The sequence below is a fragment of the Oncorhynchus gorbuscha genome, linkage group LG19, assembly GCF_021184085.1.
Source record: "Oncorhynchus gorbuscha isolate QuinsamMale2020 ecotype Even-year linkage group LG19, OgorEven_v1.0, whole genome shotgun sequence".
NCBI classification, from domain to species: domain Eukaryota; kingdom Metazoa; phylum Chordata; class Actinopteri; order Salmoniformes; family Salmonidae; genus Oncorhynchus; species Oncorhynchus gorbuscha.
In genome coordinates this window covers 10,123,848-10,146,011 of record NC_060191.1, presented here as the reverse complement: position 1 = coordinate 10,146,011, position 22,164 = coordinate 10,123,848, and the positions used below count along the sequence as shown (strand labels likewise).

Genomic DNA, 22,164 nt, shown 5'->3' with positions numbered 1-22,164 from the left:
GACACGTACTAGCCACAATCACGGCAAAGTGTTACTACCAACAAAGGTGCGGAACAGATCTTAGACTCTGAGGAGAAGACCGGCTTTCCGTCCTTCTTTACACACAGCCTGTGAGGTCCACAGTGCATCTCCTCACAGGGACCTGCAGATACAAAAACAAAGTAGTCAGTGGTTATGTTGCGTGTACCTACCTGAAGAAATTAAAAAAGGTTGAAAAGTAAAATCACCTCTGGAGCCATGAGCTCGTCTCTAGTTGTAGTATATACTTTGTTTTTTCACACATGGCTGGATAGTTCATGTTAGCGTTAGTCAGGGGAGGGAAAACAAAGTCAGACTCCAAGTTAGAAACTGGCTTCAGGTCAGTGCAGTTTTCAATGTCCTGTTTTGAGCATGTGTAACCTGTTGCAACACCTACAGCCTTCTGAGAGTGAATCCCTGTCCTAGACAGGGTGGTGTTACTCTGGAGCTGAACCCTCTCCAGCGCCTATGTGGAGGATCAGGCTATAGGACATTCCCATGTTAAAACTAAAATGGGGCTAATGAGATGTCTTCAATCTGAAAAAGCTATAAATTGTACAAACACTAGTCGAGGAAAGCAAATTAACATTTTATGAAACTAATTGTTGGAACGTTGCATTTTGCAGAAAAGTGATTACTTTCACAGCTCACACTGATCACCTGTAAGTAAAACCTACTGTATATGTTTCACACCAAGCTAAGAGCACTGAGCAGTGTGCAAGTACTGGAAAACAGATAGCACTATCAGGGCAGGTGTCCAATTGCACCTGGCTCAGCAGCCAATGAGAGAATTCAGAGCACAGATCCCTAGTTCCTGACCTCTGTCTGATGTGCACATTCTCAGGAAGCTCCCATGTTGCCAGGGATCACAACAACAGTGGAACAAAACATAGCAGTGGTCTAGAATCAACTCAGCACAGCTAGAAGTGTCAACACAACTTGAGGTGAGTGATGCTTTCCAGTATAAACTTAGAATATAGCAAGAGCCTTGATTAAAAGATGTCAGATGTAAGGCTAAAATTACATTAAAACTATCCAATTTCAACACCGTCTTGTATAATTTAGGAGTTGGGACTGTGATGAAACGGCTTTAGTATTTTTTGCACGAGCAGTTAAACAAAACTCTATAATACACAGGTCCGGAGCTAGACTAGTTGATGACTGACAGTCAACAAGGGGGTTACAGTATAATGCTTACAGAGGGATAGCCACTACAGAAAAGCTTTGTTTTAATATGGACATTTCCTAAAGCATAGCCTGCAGACAAAGGTGCTCTGTTAACAATATGTTCAATTTAAACCCAAACCTCAGTTACTGTGCTGTCAACAATCCTACATAGTTTTTATCAAGACTCATGTGAATAAGACAGAGAGGAAAGAGAGGTGACTGTCTAAACTGTAGCTTCAACACTTTACATTCTGCATGTCAAAAGCCATTGTAAGCTGCCAGATAATGCACTAATCTGGCACTGCTTGTCAGATGGTTGAAAGCTTCCATTGGAGGACACATGACCACCTGACTAACAATGGGAGAGAGGGGCCTAATTAGGAGTCTACGAAAGTGCCCCCAGCATTACCATGACATTAAATGGCACGATGCTAAGGGATAGACTATCCACTAACCATGGCAGGCTTGCACGATATCCAGGGAGGTCAATGTCTTCATTATATCAAGAACACACACAGGTAGCCCCACCCCACTAATAACACAAAACTATACAAATAGTTACTCAACTGTTGAATTTTGAGTGGCTTAAGGGAGAGGCAACATAGCAGTATGTTGCATGTGTGGATTACATGACATATTTCACAAGATATGTCATGTAAATGGTCTACCCTGAGCGATGATTCACACCACACATACCTGCCCTTACTCGATTCTGTGCAGGCCGATTTTAAATCCATTCAGGTGATACCTTTTAAATAAGGTATATAGATATAGGGACTTTTTATTAAATAATCAAATAATTGTTAGTCTTGTACCATAGGGGCCCCATCTAATAATACATCTCAAATAGCTATGGTATAACTTATTAAGAGAAGGCTTACAACTCAGTATTGGCCTAATTGGCCTGCATATCAATCCAAGGCTTGGGCCAAGACCTACAACCTTTGTCTTGCATAATCAAACAAACAGGGGGATCTTTCACTTGAGTCACAATGATGGGAATGACATGGGATGGCACATCTTGTAACAAGCAAAGTCAGCATGAGGGAACCAGGGCCAGCCTTACCCTTTTCAGGGCCTCCACCTCAGGGGTAAAACATTTGAGTGGCCGCTCTCTTGGCGTGCCCAGTCGGTAATTCAGCCATTATTATTACAAGTTTTAGATAGCTGGGTAAACTAACTTACCAATCTACATATATTTTTTTATTACAAATAATTGCTGACGTGAGCTAATTCAATGACTGATTAAAAAGAGGTAAACTACTGATGCTCAATAAAATTTGAAATTGCACCTTGTGTATTCAACAGTAAGTTGTAACTTAGCCGGGGCCCTAGGCGACCGCCTATGTCACTTATGTGAAGGGCCGGCCCACGAGGGAACACAGAAATACCCTGAAGGGCTCCATCAATCTATTTCAAGAATTTTCCAATGACCTTGCACACAGAAGTCACACACACTATATGGAAATTTACAACAGGCAAAGGCTTGCTAAACCATAATAAGAATGTAGTACTTATACCTGGGACAGCAATTAAACTTAATTGTTGGGAACAAAAACAGTTGTTGGATAAAATTAAATTTAAATTGTCGTATTTTTTTCGTTGAAGAAATACATTGCTAACCCCAAAATCAAACTCATGAGCATCATTAATGAAAATTGAAGCATTTGCACAGGTAGCCCAATTCTGATAGTTATTCGACTAATTTGTATTTTGACCAATCACATCAGATCTTTTAACTTTCAATATACCAATTAGTGAAGAAAAAAAATGGTTTGCCTGTGATGGTTTGCAGCCATGGACTGAATTGCAGTTGGATCTACAAATCACCTTGCATTATAAATAACTATTCATTATTATTTATAGATCAGTCAGACAGTGACACTTTGCCCACAATGTATCACGGATTTGATTCTCTCGAACACCAGCGGTGTTGACAGCTGGTCCTAATTTGCTCAGTTTGACAGATGAGTGTGAGCTCATGGAGGGAACAACATGACCACGTGTCACACTGTAATACCTCTCTCCGTCGAAGAAGGGCTGTCAAATTGACTTCAATTTTACAACTAAATGATAGAGCTTTCATTTCAGAACATTGCAATGGAAAATTCAAACTTTCAGACAACTGCCCACTGCATATGTGTCTGTTTATTGTATAGGCCTAGGAGTACTGTAACACAAGGGAATTTCTCATATCTTCCCTGCAAAACATCCGCACAAACATGTCAACAGTGTATTTAGGGTATCTCTTTCTACTTAGCGATGTGATACACTGCCAATGAATTCCCGTTTTGCTTCGAACAAGTTCCCCTGAACTCGCCCCTTGCTGCATCACAGTGCTTCCTAACACCGGCACATGAACATCTTGCAGGTTCATTTTAGTCTCATAATAGCCTATTGTGAAACACAGCCAGTCGCACGGTGCAGAAAGTCAGTGTAGGTGAGTACCTTTTGAGTGGGTGGCAGACAGACCCAAATCTATAATATTAAGACAACCCTATCATTTATAGACTATGATATTATAGAAGAGAGTATGGAATGTAAACTAAATAAAAATGCTTTATTTAAAACCTTTTTGTGTTATTGAAATATATAGTTTAAATGGTCTTGCAATGCCTCGACACAAGTTGAGTAAATGGCAGCTCGTGTTCTGTTGTTGGTTGTCTGGGGATGATATATTAATACAAACATGATCAATTAGTCTACAGTAGCCTCAGTCTTGCCTACATAGGCGACCAGGAAACCTTGGCACAGATTCTGTAATGTGTTGGTTACCTGAACAAGGTGAACATCTTTTTGCATCTTTTAGGATCATTTTCATATGAGAGCAAAAACATTGGCAAAAGTTGAAGAAAAGGGTATTATGGATTTCTAGCCAGGCTAAATTGGCTTATTGATATGTGTTTTGTTGTCTTGCCAATATTACTCTCAGTTGGAACAGAAACCACTCACCCTGTCTGTGCACTGCAGTGTATTGTCTTTTATTCTGCATTGCTGCCAAAGCAGAACGACTTTGCCTTTATAACTATCTTCTCAGCCAACTTCTGACTAAGATTGGAAATATTTTTTCCAACCACCAGGCAGGCTACTGAACCTAAACGTTATGTTTGTAAGCTGTCTTAACTGTGTAATGATAATGAATCACAGGGAGTTCTCTCATTCAAATAGTGGCTGGATTGAAACTCTGAAACAATTCTTCAGTTTTGGGGTATTTATTCTCAACCACATAGTTGAGGTGATACTAGTGTTTTTGTTTGTTTATTAGCAGTCATTAACATTGGACCTATAGGCTGCTACCTGCCTCACTGCCCTTTATATGATGCACTCTAAATAGTTACAGTAAGCTAGATTTGCAATTCAAATGTAAAGACCCATAAGGAAGCAGGTTTATGGTCTGCACTTTTGCATTTAACCGGTTGTGTTGAAAAGGGCTGTTGCTTCAGACAGATAAGGAGCGATCACACAGTCAGGCTTCATGATTTAGCATGAAACACAGACAAGGCAGTAATTCTCTCACTTCCTGTCTTGTACACGCTTGTGTATGTTGTGCCTGTGTGTCTACAATGTGTTTTTCTGTTTGCATGTGTGTGTCAGCCTTACCTGAATTTTTTCTCAGATCAAACAATTCCGTTTTTAGAGACCTTTAGTTCTACTATACTAACTCAAGTTTCCTCCCAAAGAGTGGTGGGAGCCCACATTGACATCAAATGGTTTAAACTCGGTGGGAGAAGTCGGTACACAGAGCAGCCAAGGCAGGGGATTTTGAACATTTGTTGAATCGACTGTATTTCTGAGAGGCATGTGAGACCCAGCTATGAAGGTCTAGATTATAAAGAGGCTCGGATGAGCATGGAATACTGAAATGCTTCAGTGGACTTGAAACCTCATTTCAAGCTCACTGTCTATGTCAGTGTCAGACTAGATTATTTTCCAGGCAGGATGCAAAGGCCCATACATCAATATACAGGGCTTCTAAAAGTTTCAATTGAAATCACTTGAAGACTTCTTCTCTTAGGAATCAGAGCTAGGTTGAGGAGCCCGCCACACCTTTACAGGTGTAGGGAAAACACTGGTCTGGTCTAGGTGTAGGGATTAGTCTCGTCATGGTGATAGTGCTGTTGCATTAACAAAACAAAGAACAGCAGTGGCATCTCTCCATCAGATGGCTCTTAGAGATGTTTTGTCTAATTGAACAGCATTAAAGTTTCCCTAAAAGAGACACAGTATAATCCTGTATAACATTGTTATGCAAGTCAGCGTGCCATAGGCCAACCACATCACATGTACAATGTACTGTACTTCAGTAATGGTGGTAGTGGCAGTCAGCACAGTGGTCATCATCATGTTAGAATCACTTCCTTAGTCTTGTGACGGTCTCTGTTGTCTTTCGATCCTTTTGTTGGTCAGATAGACAGACATACAGATGCTCAGACAGACACTCAGGCAGACAGATAGCAGAATCTGGGGCCATGTTAAAAAATGGTCCATTTGGTTCTGTGATGATGATGGCATGTCTGCGAAAGGATTGTCAAATCCTTTCTGTGTACTTTGCCCCTTTGGGTTTCATGCTGAGACGGCCCATTTCTTAATTTGGTTCACACACACAGCCAGACCAATGCCACACTTTTATGCTGCCTGATGCTGACTTGCTTCATGGCAACCTGTGTGCATGCTCTCAATAGCAGGTCATGTGCTCTGACTGTATTGTTTGTGTGTATGTGCGTATTTACCTGCTCCATAATTGCTGTTTGTGGCTCTGTTTGTGGCTCTCCCCTCATTTCTCCACTATCTTGCCACATCAGTGTTTTTTTCACTCACGTCAGTAATGACGGGGGGGGGGTTATCATTCAGAATTAAACCCTGTAAATAAGATCAAGATGTTCTCTGGGACGAGCTTAGCCAGTGAGGTATGCTGCTCTGCTCAACGTGTGTGTGTGTGCTGTGAAAAAAAACATGAGGGAAACAAATGGCAGAAAAACAAAGACAGTTTACATGACAGACTGACCAGATGAATCCAGAGGAAAGCTATGATCCCTTATTGATGTACCTTGTTAAATCGATATCAATCCATATAAATGAAGGGGAGGAGACAGGTTACATAAGGATCTTTAAGCTTTGAGACAATTGAGACAGATTGTGTATGTGTGCCATTCAGAGGGTGAATGGGCAAAAGACAAAAGATTTGAAGTGCTTTTGAATGGGTATGGTGGTAGGTGCCAGGTGCACCGGTTTGAGTGTCAGGAACTGCAGTGTTGCTGGGTTCTTCATGCTCAACAGTTTCCTGTGTGTATCAAGAATGGGCCACCACCCAAAGGGAAGCATTGGAGTCCACATGGGCCAACATCCCTGTGGAATGCTTTTGACACCTTGTAGAATCCATGCCCCAATGAATTGAGACTGTTCTGAGGGGAAAAGGGGGTGCAAGTCAATATCAGGAAGGTGTTCCTAATGTTCTGTACACTACGTGTAGGTTGCAGAAGCAGCTTCCGCTTAGTGTTGCGTTTAGGATGCATAGATTTATGATAGTCTATGATCTTTGTAGCTCTGTGGCTTATGGGCAGGCCTCTTCTCTCTCCTTTATTGGGAGGCCACTGCTTATGATAAGATGCAAATTGGGGCCTAGTAAAATCCTGCATGGATATCAATGCAAATTCAGTCGCCATTCAAATATACAAGAATATATTACCCAATTTAGAGAAATGAAATCATCTGTGTGAGGTGTTTTGATTCTGAGGCAATGGACTGTGTTGATAAATGTTTCCAAATTGGATCATCTTCTTATTTCACCCAAAGCATCTCTGACTAAACTAGATTGGATACAGAGGGGGATTTTATTTGGGGCTGCTGCTTAGGTTGTTGAGAGATTTACTGCAGCTCTCTGTGAGGCCTGAGCAGAGCACAGTACACTGCAGCACACTGGTCTCCCTCTGAAATCAGTCTCTCTCCTGTCATCTGATTAACACCTTAAACTAACATATGTCTCCCTCCATGACCTGCTTATTCAAGCCTGGTATTTTAGAAGCACAGTCCACGCATCTCTCCCCGTCTCCCTCTGCGGCCCTCCAGGATGGTGATTTGTTTACCATGGCAGTGTGAAGACATCTGGAGCCAAGGCAACACGTACAAATGAGATTATAGCCCATAGACTCCCAATCCTCAGGCCTTTCTCAAGCATCAAATCCCCTGCTGAACCAGTGACCTGAGATGGAGGAGACTCAGTTACTCTCCACTCCCTCCCCCGCCACCACTATAGTCCCCCTCTCCCTATTTCTTTTTACTGACTTCCCCTCACCATTATGGTTCGGGAGTCTATGAGACACAATCTCATTTATACCTGTTGCCTTGACTCTTGATGTCTTCGCACTGCCATGGTAAACAAATGTACGGCAACACTGTCCCAACTGGAAGTGCAACTGGACTTCCGTAACATATTATTGGGGGTAGAGGGCAGTGAGGATAGGGGGTAGGAGGTTAGTGGAAACTCCCCAGGCAGCCTCTCAGCCTGTCCAATGGCCCAACAATGCAGTCTACCTCCGTTCACTTCCCAGAGCCCTCACATAGTGGTGTAGTCATTAGCTAGAGGAAGCAGGATCCCTGTACACAATGGGCATCGCTGACAATGAGGGGGGAGGGCAGTAGCAGCAGCATTTGCTCCAGTTCCCTAACGGGGAATTCTCCCTCCAATCTACCCCTGGTTCCCTGGTAGAGCAGATGCTTCTGGGCCCGTGCCAGGGAGCCGTGTTATGTTTGAGCACCAAGGCATCATCCGCCCAGTCGGACATCGACAAGGGAAGAGGTCATTCCCAAGCCTGGGCCCGTTTTAAAAATACAGCCAATTGTACTGCGGCTGGCCAGCTGGTTGCCGAGGCTTTGTTTAGCTAGGAACAGCTGTGTTCCACATCTGTGTGTTGGAGAGATCAGCGAAAAGAGGGAGAGAACAGACTCTGTTCTGGGCCCACTGCCACCAGGAAGTAGTGTGAGGTTTCTCAAGAAGGCAGCAGGAAAAAAACTCCCACTCGCAGCCAGACAAAACGAATGTGACTGTTGGGCCATCTTCCAAAGTGGACCTGACAGAGACTTAAATATTTGTTTAGTTACAAATAACTTTTCAGTGTCTAAACAGAGGGTGACAGAGTTTAATGGCTGACACGACATAGAAGAATTACCTTTACCAATCCTAATGATTTAAAATGGCTGGTTAGAACAGAGCACTGTGGCCTTACACACCATTCGAACCGTTACACACACAGTACACACAATACACAATACAAAATGTAAAAGTACACCGAGTCACGCAAGGTCCCACACAGTCCCACACCATTACCCAGGTGGGAGGGGAAAGTATTGATGCCAGCTGGCTGTGACTGAGTGTTCAGAGAGGGACATGGTTTCTGCTGAGCACTGTGAAACAGTTTATATCCATCCCTGAGACAAGATATCCATCGTCCTCTAACATCAGGGCAGTGCTTGTGCCACCTGGATGAAGTTGTGTCATCATGGTAGTCCGTGTCGTTATTGCAGAAGATAGTGTTCCCAATACCTGTCATTTTTCATTGACTACCTGTGGTTCTGAGGTAAACCTCGTTTGAGTCAACTACAGACAGCCTTAACAACAGACTATAGATGACTCTTTCACGCCATCTCCCTTTCGCTTTTTCAAATGGGAAGATCTTAATTTTTTACACACATCAATAGCAGAATAGTAATGACCGGTATTTATAACTTGGTTTCCTCTCTTCTCTCCCCTCCAGCATTGGAAGATGTTGCGATTGCTGTTTCTGTGTCTGATGGTGACTCTGCGAGGAGCTGCTGGTACGTACCGCATGCTCTCACCTTCCCACAACACTCTGGCAGAAGACACTGAGACACCGATAAAGATCTAATCACACAGATCAGCTTTAATTTGTTTTTATGCCCTGTATGTGTTCCACACGAGAAATATACAATGTCTCTCTCTGAGTCCTATAGCTTCCAGAGATAGCAGAATATTAAGTGTAAAACTCCTCAGAAGAACCTAGGCTGATACTTAAGTATATTTTGAAGAAAGAATACATACATATTACATCAACCCCAGTTCAACATAAAGAAGATATGAACCTGTGTATGCTACAGTAGTGTTTTACCATCTATCTGAAGGTATAGTTAGTTATTCCCACAAAACTCTGAAACTGGTCATATTAAGATGGATACCTTTACCACGAGCTAAATGCTCTAGCCACAGACGTATAGAGTTCATGAGTGAGTATACCATTGAATGGATGGCACCTCAATCATTCTGTATTTACCCACAGCAGTAGTTCATAGGAGAGTAGCTATGCTCCAGTACCGCGCAGAGATGTAACGAATGACCTTCGTGATGCACAGTAAGATGTTGCTGTGAGTTAATCTGGTCCCATCCTCCCGATCTCTATTCCCATACAGCTTCCTCAGAGGAGAGTGAAGGCTCAGCAGACGTAGCAGGTATGGAATACATCTTCATCTGGAAAACAAAGAGGACAAAATCACAAGTAGCATGAAATCAGGAGTATATGAAAAGTGTTTTTTATAATGTTATAAAAGTGATGATTATGTTTAGGAGTACCGTGATGATCCTGTCATGCAGGTGAAAGAGGACCCAAACGCGACTTAACAGAAACAGAGTTTATTAAAGTCCAAAACGGAATAACAGAAATCCTCTAGACTTGTAGAGGGGAAACAACTGGAGAAGCGGCCACAGACTGCAGGTCGCTTCGGGTAGGCGCAGGCCGTAGTCGACTGAGACACCTGCTCACACGCAGCATCTGATGAAGGCACAAAACACGACAGGACAGGGTGATACACAATCACGGCAAAAACACGACAGGACAGGGCGAAACGCAATCACAGCATGGTGAATACAATACAAGGAACCGACGGGACAGGAACGGATCACAAAGGAATAAATAGGGACTCTAATCAGGGGAAAGGATCGGGAACAGGTGCGGGAAGACTAAATGATGATTAGGGGAATAGGAACAGCTGGGAGCAGGAACGGAACGACAGAGAGAAGAGAGAGCGAGAGAGTGAGAGAGGGAGGGGGAGAGAGAGGGATAGAAGGAGGGAAAGAACCAAACAAGACCAGCAGAGGGAAACGAATAGCATGGGGAGCACAGGGACAAGACATGACAATAAATGACAAACATGACAGTACCCCCCACTCACCGAGCGCCTCCTGGCGCACTCGAGGAGGAATCCTGGCGGCAACGGAGGAAATCATCGATGAGCGAACGGTCCAGCACGTCCCGAGACGGAACCCAACTCCTCTCCTCAGGACCGTAACCCTCCCAATCCACTAGGTATTGGTGACCCCGTCCCCGAGAACGCATGTCCATAATCTTATGTACCTTGTAAATAGGTGCGCTCTCGACAAGGACGGGAGGGGGGAGGGAAGACGAACGGGGGTGCGAAGAAAGGGCTTAACACAGGAGACATGGAAGACAGGATGGACGCGACGAAGATGTCGCGGAAGAAGCAGTCGCACAGCGACAGGATTGACGACCTGGGAGACACGGAACGGACCAATGAACCGCGGAGTCAACTTACGAGAAGCTGTCGTAAGAGGAAGGTTGCGAGTGGAAAGCCACACTCTCTGGCCGCAACAATACCTTGGACTCCTAATCCTGCGTTTATTGGCGGCTCTCACCGTCTGTGCCCTGTAACGGCAAAGTGCAGACCTCACCCTCCTCCAGGTGCGCTCACAACGTTGGACAAACGCTTGAGCGGAGGGAACGCTGGACTCGGCAAGCTGGGATGAGAACAGAGGAGGCTGGTAACCCAGACTACTCTGAAACGGAGATAACCCGGTAGCAGACGAAGGAAGCGAATTGTGAGCGTATTCTGCCCAGGGGAGCTGTTCTGCCCAAGACGCAGGGTTTCTGAAAGAAAGGCTGCGTAGTATGCGACCAATCGTCTGATTGGCCCTCTCTGCTTGACCGTTAGACTGGGGATGAAACCCGGAAGAGAGACTGACGGACGCACCAATCAAACGACAGAACTCCCTCCAAAACTGTGACGTGAATTGCGGACCTCTGTCTGAAACGGCGTCTAACGGGAGGCCATGAATTCTGAATACATTCTCAATAATGATTTGTGCCGTCTCCTTAGCGGAAGGAAGTTTAGCGAGGGGAATGAAATGTGCCGCCTTAGAGAACCTATCGACAACCGTCAGAATCACAGTCTTCCCCGCAGACAAAGGCAGACCGGTAATGAAGTCTAAGGCAATGTGAGACCATGGTCGAGAAGGAATGGGGAGCGGTCTGAGACGACCGGCAGGAGGAGAGTTACCCGACTTAGTCTGCGCGCAGTCCGAACAAGCAGCCACGAAACGGCGCGTGTCACGCTCCTGAGTCGGCCACCAAAAGCGCTGGCGAATAGACGCAAGAGTGCCTCGAACACCGGGATGACCCGCTAACTTGGCAGAGTGAGCCCACTGAAGAACAGCCAGACGAGTGGAAACAGGAACGAAAAGGAGGTTACTAGGACAAGCGCGCGGCGCAGTGTGCGTGAGTGCTTGCTTAACCTGTCTTTCAATTCCCCAGACTGTTAACCCGACAACACGCCCATAAGGAAGAATCCCCTCGGGATCAGTAGAAGCCACAGAAGAACTAAACAGACGGGATAAGGCATCAGGCTTGGTGTTCTTGCTACCCGGACGGTAAGAAATCACAAACTCGAAACGAGCGAAAAACAACGCCCAACGAGCTTGACGGGCATTAAGTCGTTTGGCAGAACGGATGTACTCAAGGTTCTTATGGTCTGTCCAAACGACAAAAGGAACGGTCGCCCCCTCCAACCACTGTCGCCATTCGCCTAGGGCTAAGCGGATGGCGAGCAGTTCACGGTTACCCACATCATAGTTGCGCTCAGATGGCGACAGGCGATGAGAAAAATAAGCGCAAGGATGAACCTTATCGTCAGACTGGAAGCGCTGGGATAGGATGGCTCCCACGCCTACCTCTGAAGCGTCAACCTCGACAATGAATTGTCTAGTGACGTCAGGAGTAACGAGGATAGGAGCGGACGTAAAGCGTTCTTTTAGAAGATCAAAAGCTCCCTGGGCGGAACCGGACCACTTAAAACACGTCTTGACAGAAGTAAGAGCTGTGAGAGGGGCAGCAACTTGACCGAAATTACGAATGAAACGCCGATAGAAATTAGCGAAACCTAAAAAAGCGCTGCAACTCGACACGTGACCTTGGAACGGGCCAATCACTGACAGCTTGGACCTTAGCGGAATCCATCTGAATGCCTTCAGCGGAAATAACGGAACCGAGAAAAGTAACGGAGGAGACATGAAAAGAGCACTTCTCAGCCTTTACGTAGAGACAATTCTCTAAAAGGCGCTGTAGAACACGTCGAACGTGCTGAACATGAATCTCGAGTGACGGAGAAAAAATCAGGATATCGTCAAGATAGACAAAAACAAAAATGTTCAGCATGTCTCTCAGAACATCATTAACTAATGCCTGAAAAACAGCTGGCGCATTGGCGAGACCGAACGGCAGAACCCGGTACTCAAAATGCCCTAACGGAGTGTTAAACGCCGTTTTCCACTCGTCCCCCTCTCTGATGCGCACGAGATGGTAAGCGTTACGAAGGTCCAACTTAGTAAAGCACCTGGCTCCCTGCAGAATCTCGAAGGCTGATGACATAAGGGGAAGCGGATAACGATTCTTAACCGTTATGTCATTCAGCCCTCGATAATCCACGCAGGGGCGCAGAGTACCGTCCTTCTTTTTAACAAAAAGAACCCCGCCCCGGCCGGAGAAGAAGAAGGCACTATGGTACCGGCGTCAAGAGACACAGACAAATAATCCTCGAGAGCCTTACGTTCGGGAGCCGACAGAGAGTATAGTCTACCTCGAGGAGGAGTGGTCCCCGGAAGGAGATCAATACTACAATCATACGACCGGTGAGGAGGAAGGGAGTTGGCTCGGGACCGACTGAAGACCGTGCGCAGATCATGATATTCCTCCGGCACTCCTGTCAAATCGCCAGGTTCCTCCTGAGAAGTAGGGACAGAAGAAACGGGAGGGATGGCAGACATTAAACACTTCACATGACAAGAAACGTTCCAGGATAGGATAGAATTACTAGACCAATTAATAGAAGGATTATGACATACTAGCCAGGGATGACCCAAAACAACAGGTGTAAACGGTGAACGGAAAATCAAAAAAGAAATAGTCTCACTGTGGTTACCAGATACTGTGAGAGTTAAAGGTAGTGTCTCAAATTTGATACTGGGAAGATGACTACCATCTAAGGCAAACATGGGCGTAGGCCTGTCTAACGGTCTGAAAGGAATGTTATGTTTCCGAACCCATGCTTCGTCCATGAAACAACCCTCAGCCCCAGAGTCAATCAAAGCACTGCATGTAGCACCCGAACCGGTCCAGCGTAGATGGACCGACATAGTAGTACAAGATCTAGATGAAGGGACCTGAGTAGTAGCGCTCACCAGTAGCCCTCCGCTTACTGATGGGCTCTGGCCTCTTACTGGACATGAATTAACAAAATGTCCAGCAACTCCGCAATAGAGGCACAGGCGGTTGGTGATCCTCCGTTCCCTCTCCTTATTCGAGATGCGAATCCCTCCCAGCTGCATGGGCTCAGTCTCAAAGCCAGAGGAGGGAGATGGTTGCGATGCGGAGCAGGGAAACACCGTTGATGCGAGCTCTCTTCCACGAGCCCGGTGACGAAGATCTACCCGTCGTTCTATGCGGATGGCGAGAGCAATCAAAGAATCCACATCTGATGGAACCTCCCGGGAGAGAATCTCATCCTTAACCACTGCGTGGAGTCCCTCCAGAAAACGAGCGAGCAGCGCCGGCTCGTTCCACTCACTAGAGGCAGCAAGAGTGCGAAACTCAATGGAATAATCCGTTATGGACCGTTCACCTTGGCATAAGGAAGCCAGGGCCCTAGAAGCCTCCCCACCAAAAACTGAACGGTCAAAAACCCGAATCATCTCCTCTTTAAAGTTCTGGAAATCGTTAGAGCAATCAGCCCTTGCCTCCCAGATAGCTGTGCCCCATTCTCGAGCCCGGCCAGTAAGGAGCGAAATGACGTAAGCAACCCGAGCTCTCTCTCTAGAGTATGTGTTGGGTTGGAGAGAGAACACAATCTCACACTGCGTGAGAAAGGAGCGGCACTCAGTGGGCTGCCCGGAGTAGCAAGGTGGGTTATTAACCCTAGGTTCTGGAGGCTCGGCAGGCCAGGAAGTAACAGGTGGCACGAGACGTAGACTCTGGAACTGTCCAGAGAGGTCGGAAACCTGAGCAGCCAGGTCTTCCACGGCATGGCGAGCAGCAGACAATTCCTGCTCGTGTCTGCCGAGCATGGCTCCTTGGATCTCGACGGCAGTGTAACGAGCGTCTGAAGTCGCTGGGTCCATTCCTTGGTCGGTTCCTTCTGTCATGCAGGTGAAAGAGGACCCAAACGCGACTTAACAGAAACAGAGTTTATTAAAGTCCAAAACGGAATAACAGAAATCCTCTAGACTTGTAGAGGGGAAACAACTGGAGAAGCGGCCACAGACTGCAGGTCGCCGGGTAGGCGCAGGCCGTAGTCGACTGAGACACCTGCTCACACGCAGCATCTGATGAAGGCACAAAACACGACAGGACAGGGTGATACACAATCACGGCAAAAACACGACAGGACAGGGCGAAACGCAATCACAGCATGGTGAATACAATACAAGGAACCGACGGGACAGGAACGGATCACAAAGGAATAAATAGGGACTCTAATCAGGGGAAAGGATCGGGAACAGGTGCGGGAAGACTAAATGATGATTAGGGGAATAGGAACAGCTGGGAGCAGGAACGGAACGACAGAGAGAAGAGAGAGCGAGAGAGTGAGAGAGGGAGGGGGAGAGAGAGGGATAGAAGGAGGGAAAGAACCAAACAAGACCAGCAGAGGGAAACGAATAGCATGGGGAGCACAGGGACAAGACATGACAATAAATGACAAACATGACAGATCCGATAATGTTCCATGAGTGAACCCTCAAATGAAGCACAGCGATATAACTTCTGCTAATCTTTAAATGTAATACAAGCTACTTTATATTTATGCTGATTGGGCTTTTCCCACTTCCTCTGTTCTGAATGTCCCACAGATGGAGACGATGAAGATCTATTCAAGCAAAACGGTGAGTTTAACCCTTTAACTCGGCCCCTGTTAGAAATGTGAAGGGCAAGCAGCCCAGTCAGCAGAGTGAGAGCACACCACTGTTACACCACCGTTCCCCTCATCATTACCCCAGAATGGAATCAATTATCTGTTGGGAGAACCCCCCCCCCCCCTCCCCTCGTGTATCCATCAAGCAGAAGTTAGACTAGACAGACAAGTAGAGATCCCCCCCCCCTCCCCTCCACCCTGTCAGGGCACTAATCCACATTGGTGTTCTCATTTTCTCTCTGCGTCGCTCGCTGCCACTCTTCATCTTCCCCATGATGTTGCTTTGATATAATTATAGTGGTGTTTAGGACAGGGAAGGCTGTCCCACAGGCAGGCAGGCAGGCCACATCTTCTGGAGAAACACCTCCTCTCAGCCAGGCCAGGAGTGGAGCTGCACTACTGAAGCCCTCCTTCCTCCCCCTCCCCCTCATCAGAGTGTTGAATGTTGAATGAGCAATGATTGGCTGGGAGTGAAATCGATCCAATCAGAATGATGATCTGTTAAATCTGCCAGTTCTGTTCCTCCTCTGCCACGTTGATCAGACAGTGATAGAATTAGTCCATGAAGTCAGTGAGCAGATGAATGAATGTTTGTTTGTATGTGTCTGTACCGGTGAAATCCTTCTGAATGGATATGGAGGTGGGAGAATAATTCGGGGTGTTGTTGCCTGTTCTAGTGAGTCCAAATCTCGGACAATATTCCACGCTTGAACCTGAAACTGATGATACTGTGGACATAAACAAGGCAACAGGAGAAAAAGTAGCGGAAGGTAGGAAAAACTTTGTTTCCAAATTGTTCTACTTTTACATTATGTAGAATTTAAGTAACCTTATTTCTGCATATCAGTAGGCCCATAGATACCTTCTTACTTGATGAACTGTAATTGAAATGTGCTATAAATCAATTTATAAGTAAATATTTAGGCAAATTCATACTTCTTGGTTATCCATGTCATGCAAAAATAATTTTGTTAATTAAGTTTGCATGTTCATTTTGACTCAGTGTGTTGCAACCATCAACTAATTTTGACGTGTGTTATCTGCTCTCAGATGGATTTACTACCATTGTCATCATCGTAGCCGTGAGTGTGGTGGCACTGTCAATCGCAGTGATAGTAGGTAAGGATTAAAAGTCAAGACAAGACAGACAATATCAGACCAGATATACACGCTACCTGACTGGCAGACCTCTTTTCACACCTCACAACACAACACTTTATAGGGCCTGTGTCTAGCACATTATTACTGATGGTTTGATCAGGGATCAGATGTAGCAACCTTTAGAAAAGTGGTTTGTTGAAGTCAGTGAGTTTACAGGCCTTTGGCTGTTAGGCCCTTGAATCAGGTACTTGACATGATTTACACCAGTTCCAGGGTGCCATGTAAGCTCTAATACTAAGCAAATGTGAACTATTCTCCAGCGGCAAGGAGAAAACGGTGACCTTTTCCCTTTTCTGTTTGGTTTCAGCCATAGTGCTGGTCCGGCGCCGCATGCACAACCGACCACAAGGGTAAGGCCACACTTCTCCATTCACTCTGTTTGACTGAAAGTCTTACAATAAGCTGTGCATATTAGATCTCAGTGTAACCTCGCACCCTCAATTCCTCCACTGACACCATCATCCTGATAAAACCATCAGGGCTGCAATTTTTGTCCATGGGGGATTCCATTGAGCAGTTATGGAAATGTAGCTAAATTATAGTTTTTAAAGCACGTTGAACTGTACATTTGTCTCTTCGTGTTATTCCCCTCGGAGTGTTTACTTTCCCTAAGAGGAACAGGCCTTGCGATAATAGACATAATAGAAAACAGTGTCTCTCAGAGAGATGTTCCAATTAGTCCCCCGCTACCTGACTGCCTGCCCGGCTGGAAGGGAGCGACTGAACCAGTTCGAGTGAGTAACAGTCAGTCCATCCACCAGCATCATGTAAAACCAGACAAACTCTTGCTGAGGTTGCGAAACTCAATCAGGAGGGGCAGATCCACCCAGCCGCTGAGCCATCGAGCCCGTCTGGACTTGTGCTGCAATTACCTGCACAGCCTGAAGCCATCCAGTCCACTCCACTGCTCTACCTCGCCCCACCCTGTCAACTGTCAACAATGATGCAGAGAGAGCGGTCGGCCCTTCATGACCCCTACAGAGCAAAACCCAGCATGCTCTCAGAGCAGGAATAACATGTCCATAGAAATCTAGAGTATAAAGCACATTGCACAGTGAGCAGTATACCCCAGCTCTGTCTCTATGGTATGACGACATTATCTGACAACAACAATCAGAGCACAGAGAACAGCCTGAACCAGTTGAACAGACAGTGAGAGATAGTCATTCTGTTAGTCATTCTCCTGGGGCCTCTGAGGGAGAAAGGGGGGGGGGGGGGTTCTAGCTGAGAGCTCTACCAGTCTCTTTCTCTTTTTTTTCTTTCTTTCTCTGGGTCTGTCTTTGGGGCTGTGTAACTGTGCTGAGTGCTGTGGGTTGTGGGCTGTGGGCTGGTGTTCTGCAAAGTAATCAGTTTCATTTGTCCCATGCTAGCTGCTATGTGACCTAGCCAACGATAGAGGTTAGAGAGTTTACCTAGCACGTAGCCACCTCGGCGCTATAGATCTGATGATGCAGGCTTAGAAAGAGAAAGGGGTTAAATTCCTCTGCAGGATTAATGCTGGGCTCCTATGGCTGCAGTCAGCTCTGGCTGTGTTGTGTGTTGAGTGATAGGTGTGCTGAAAAGAGGCTTATTCACACAGCAACCCTCGGCTTGTTGGATCAACAGGGAGGCTTGCCAAGGCCATAAGTCCCACCTGGGGAGGGGATGTGTGGAGGTAATGCAGTCGCCATGTAGCACGCCAAACCCCTGCAGCGCGCTATAGACCGACATGCATTTCCTGGATTCCGACAAACAGGGATTGTAGCTACCTGCTTTTCATGTGCAAACTCGAACAGGCTGTTTTATGGGAAGGATCTCAAAAGTTGTAATCCGCAATTCTCGAAAACGTGTAATGTTTATATACTGTAGTCTGGACATCCAATGTTTCTGTAAAATTATATATCCCCGTAAACTTCTAACAAGGAAATAAATATCACTGACGTATAATGTTTTTAATATTTTATAGTAGTGAATTTATAATTTTTCAGATGTGTAAAGTCCCACAGGGTTTTTTTGGGTTGGTATAATACATTTCCCCCTCTTCTCTTCTCTTCTCTTCTCTTCTCTTCTCTTCTCTTCTCTTCTCTTCTCTTCTCTTCTCTTCTCTTCTCTTCTCTTCTCTTCTCTTCTCTTCTCTTCTCTTCTCTTCTCTTCTCTTCTCTTCTCTTCTCTTCTCTTCTCTCCTGTCCTTTCTTTAGGATCTACTCAGTTCCCACAGAACAGGGAATGAAAGGAACGGTCTAACCACAGGAAGAGCTCCAGTCCCATTGGACACCTGCAGGGGAGGACCAATGAACCGAGCTCTACAAAATACTGCCCTTTGAACCAGGAAGGGTACACTTTCCACCCCAGCCTGCTCTTTCTGAACCACCCCCTACTGCTCTCCTCTCTGGGACCATCTGTTACTGTGTTATGGGTCCCCTCCAAAGGAAACTTAGTTTCCTTTATTTGGTCTCTTGTTTGTTTCTGTCCCACATATCCCAAAGTATGTGTGTATATTTAAAAGGGCATTCTGCAGTTGCTGCTTTTGTCCAATGGCATATTTTACAAGAAAAACAAATGTCCCGCTAGAAGTAATTTGCAATTGCAATTGTTTCTCCGCTCCTTCGCTAAACTAAACTGTATTCAGAGTTGATTTGGTGCATTTAGAACAGGCTTTTTTGAATGAGAAAAGCAAGTTTAATCCACCCTAAACCAGCCCAGTCCTCACTAAATTTCCACGTTCAGCTCTGTGACATGTACTGTCCTTGGCCTATTAGTGACAACAGCCAGTACTGTTGAAAGATAAAGCTTGTTCTCCCGTCTTCTCAACCTATGAAGGGAAAAAAGAAAAAGAAATGGGTGAAAAAAGTCAGAGGTCTGAGAATTAATCAACCTTTGTGAATGATGATGTTTTCTTTTCAACACCCCCTTTTTCTTTTTGAAATGCTTCCTTTCAAAACGTCAACCACATCACTGATTGTAAATAGCTCTTGGATGGCTGAGGTATGTTTGATTTGAATGGTTTATAGTGCTGGGACGGGGGTATGGTGGGGAGAAATTGAGAGGATAAAATAAAGTGCAGGGGTAGGGAGGTTGGGGGGTGAGTGGGGAAATACCCACAATGCCCATGTTTCATTCATACTGAGTTTAAGGCCACTCCACCATCGCTCCCTGGCTCTCTTTTCATTTAAATGGAAATCAATCGTGCCCCGTGATCAAAAGCTTTAGGGCCGAGGTGCTGGCTGGCTTATTTCTTACTCTGCATTACAGAGAAAGGATGTTTTTTGGCAGGGGTCAGAGGAGAGGGGGAGGTGGACATGATGTGCTTTGGCATGACAGGGCTATTCATTTGTTGCGTTATCATGAGGGAACAAGGGTTGTTGTGAGTGTGTGCGAATTACACCCAAGATCAAGTAGTGTTGAAATCACTGGGTCTGTCAAAATAGCGTGCCCACTGTCTTTCTCCACTCAACCTTACCGCTGTGATGTCATCAGCTGAGGATGGGCTTGGCTGGGTTCCAGGCTGTACAGAAACACCTGAGGATGGGCTTGGCTGGGTTCCAGGCTGTACAGAAACACCTGAGGATGGGCTTGGCTGGGTTCCAGGCTGTACAGAAACACCTGTGTGTTATTAGTGCCTCCATCTCATTTTGTGTTCTCTGGTTCACTCAATCAGAATTGTCCCAATCTGTTTAAGTTGACGAAATTCAATTAGTAAACAGATTCTAAACGCATAAAGTGTGGTATGCTTGTGTCTGCACTCTGCAGGTGTTTGTGTATGTGGAGTTTGATTGAAGCATCACAACTAGCCCAGTAAGCCTGAGATGTAGTCTAGCTCCGACAGCATTTCAAAAGGAGTATCATTTAACATACGGTAAAAGAACAAAATAACTTTCACTTTCTGTTTGTTTACTGACCACAGTCACATTCAAGAAAGCCTTTTTCCCCTACTCAGAAATACCCTTAGAAATTCCCTTCACCTACAAAGTAGACGTGGTGGTTACGAGTCAGCGACCAGTCTCATTATAGATGAGGTTTGCATAGAACAGTTTTTCTTGTCTGTGAAAAAAGTACATCTAAGAACCATTCAAGCAAGCATGTTGAAATAGTCATGAACTAAACAAAGTCCAAAAATTCTAAAAGAATTGGTTTGACCTGTGTAATGCCCTGTTCATTCAGCTACACTCACACATCTCCATGGCATTATGCTCCTTCAAAGCCACTTCGTCTGTTGCATTGCTATTGTGAATGCATCAAAACTGATTGTCCCCTATTTATTTCCTCCAGGGCTTACGTTGAAAAGGGTATGAAATGTTCAAATATTGGAAAAATAAAATGTATTTTCAAGAGCTCCATGGGCTTTTTCAGCTGTGCAAAAGTTTCTCAAGGCCCATTTTTCATCTAATCTTTTAAAAAATTGTCAAGAGAAAGCGTTACTGAGTTCAGCCAATCCCCGACACTGTCAGACATGGCTCTCCAAGAGCCCTTACCTATTATACAAAAGTCCTTACACCACCCCCCCCTCCATAAAAACTGAATCTGGTTAGGGTTTATATTTGTCAATTTTACACGAATGTTTCAGGATTGTGCATTCTGTCTTTTGATGAAAATAGGAAAATGTATCAACCAGCAGATTCTGTTTGATGAGCTTGGATGATGCGTCCTCTGCACAGCAATACGTAATGCAAATGCGTACAACAACAAAAATATTTTAGCTTTGTGTATTATTATATTGTGTTTTTATGAGATGTCCTATTGTAAAAGTCAATATTCAAATGATAATTCAGTCTTAATTTTTAAGCACACGTCTCATGAGTACTCATAATCAATGCTGATAAACCCTGTACATTCTGTTTGCTCAGGATCATTAACTGTTTGTAGTGTACAGCAGCGAAGTGTTTCTACAATACTCTATGTCTCATCCATTCCTATGTCTCTGAATCTGAGTGTGTTTTAGAATAACTAGACCTGCACTAAAAGTGTCATCTTGCTGTTCTACTTGTACTGTAGGTTTCCACAGCCCACACATTCTCCAATCATTCAATTTGGACTAGCATTACTCATGTTCTGTATATGGCTCTTCTATATTATGGATTATGACATTTTTTTAAACATTAAATGTGTTCTACTATGCTTTGTCTCGGCGTGAATGCTTCACAATATGCCATATGGACACAGAGCTGGGACACTATGTGGCATAATACAGAGTTTTGCTCATTTAAATTGTAAATTGTACAATGAAAAGCCACTAAGAAGCTTAAAATAACTTTCTACTAAAACATTTTGTCAGTCTGTTTTCTGAGTAAAGAACATGCTGGAACTACTGACCATCTGTTTTCTTTGTGAGTTATACAATACAGGAAAGGGAAGTGAACAGGTTTTATTTTTACATCCTGATAGTTTTAGGGGTATTTTGAAGATTAACAGACAGTGGACTGTTTTTCAGGGCCATTTTATTCACTGGCTTGTATGAGGCTCGGACGTTTCTGAGGTAGTGATTTTAAAATCGTTTTCATAGAATCATCTTGGCTAGAGTTGAGCAGGCTGTTCGATAGAGGTGGAAACAAACCTAATATCAAACATGGCTCATCTTGTCATTATTCAGCCAGACTAGCAATTCATTTTCATTTCAAAGTTGAATTCAGTAATGGA

The 22,164-nt window shown here is 44.9% G+C and overlaps 1 protein-coding gene across 2 annotated transcripts; it reads left to right on the top strand.

The window, feature by feature from the left end:
- Positions 1-812: 812 nt before the first annotated feature.
- Positions 813-21,645, top strand: LOC124005604. Of its 2 annotated transcripts, none has more exons than XM_046315008.1 (8): positions 813-962; positions 8,937-8,997; positions 9,607-9,645; positions 15,329-15,361; positions 16,068-16,160; positions 16,441-16,509; positions 16,859-16,901; positions 18,729-21,645. In XM_046315008.1, exons 2-8 carry the CDS (start codon positions 8,946-8,948, stop codon positions 18,772-18,774), a joined length of 375 nt encoding a protein of 124 aa, XP_046170964.1. In that variant the 5' UTR covers positions 813-962; positions 8,937-8,945; the 3' UTR covers positions 18,775-21,645. The 2 variants fall into 2 exon arrangements, with proteins under 2 accessions (XP_046170964.1, XP_046170966.1); XM_046315010.1 differs by lacking the exon at positions 813-962 and adding an exon at positions 3,542-3,625.
- The last annotated feature ends 519 nt before the right edge of the window (positions 21,646-22,164 follow it).

Bases quoted from the DNA above. Each gene is read 5' to 3' on its own strand.
- LOC124005604 (XM_046315008.1), top strand. From the start codon at position 8,946: ATGTTGCGATTGCTGTTTCTGTGTCTGATGGTGACTCTGCGAGGAGCT. The intron at 15,362-16,067 runs GTGAGTTTAACC...TGCCTGTTCTAG, and splicing joins AGATCTATTCAAGCAAAACG to TGAGTCCAAATCTCGGACAA. The intron at 16,902-18,728 runs GTAAGGCCACAC...TCCTTTCTTTAG, and splicing joins ATGCACAACCGACCACAAGG to GATCTACTCAGTTCCCACAG.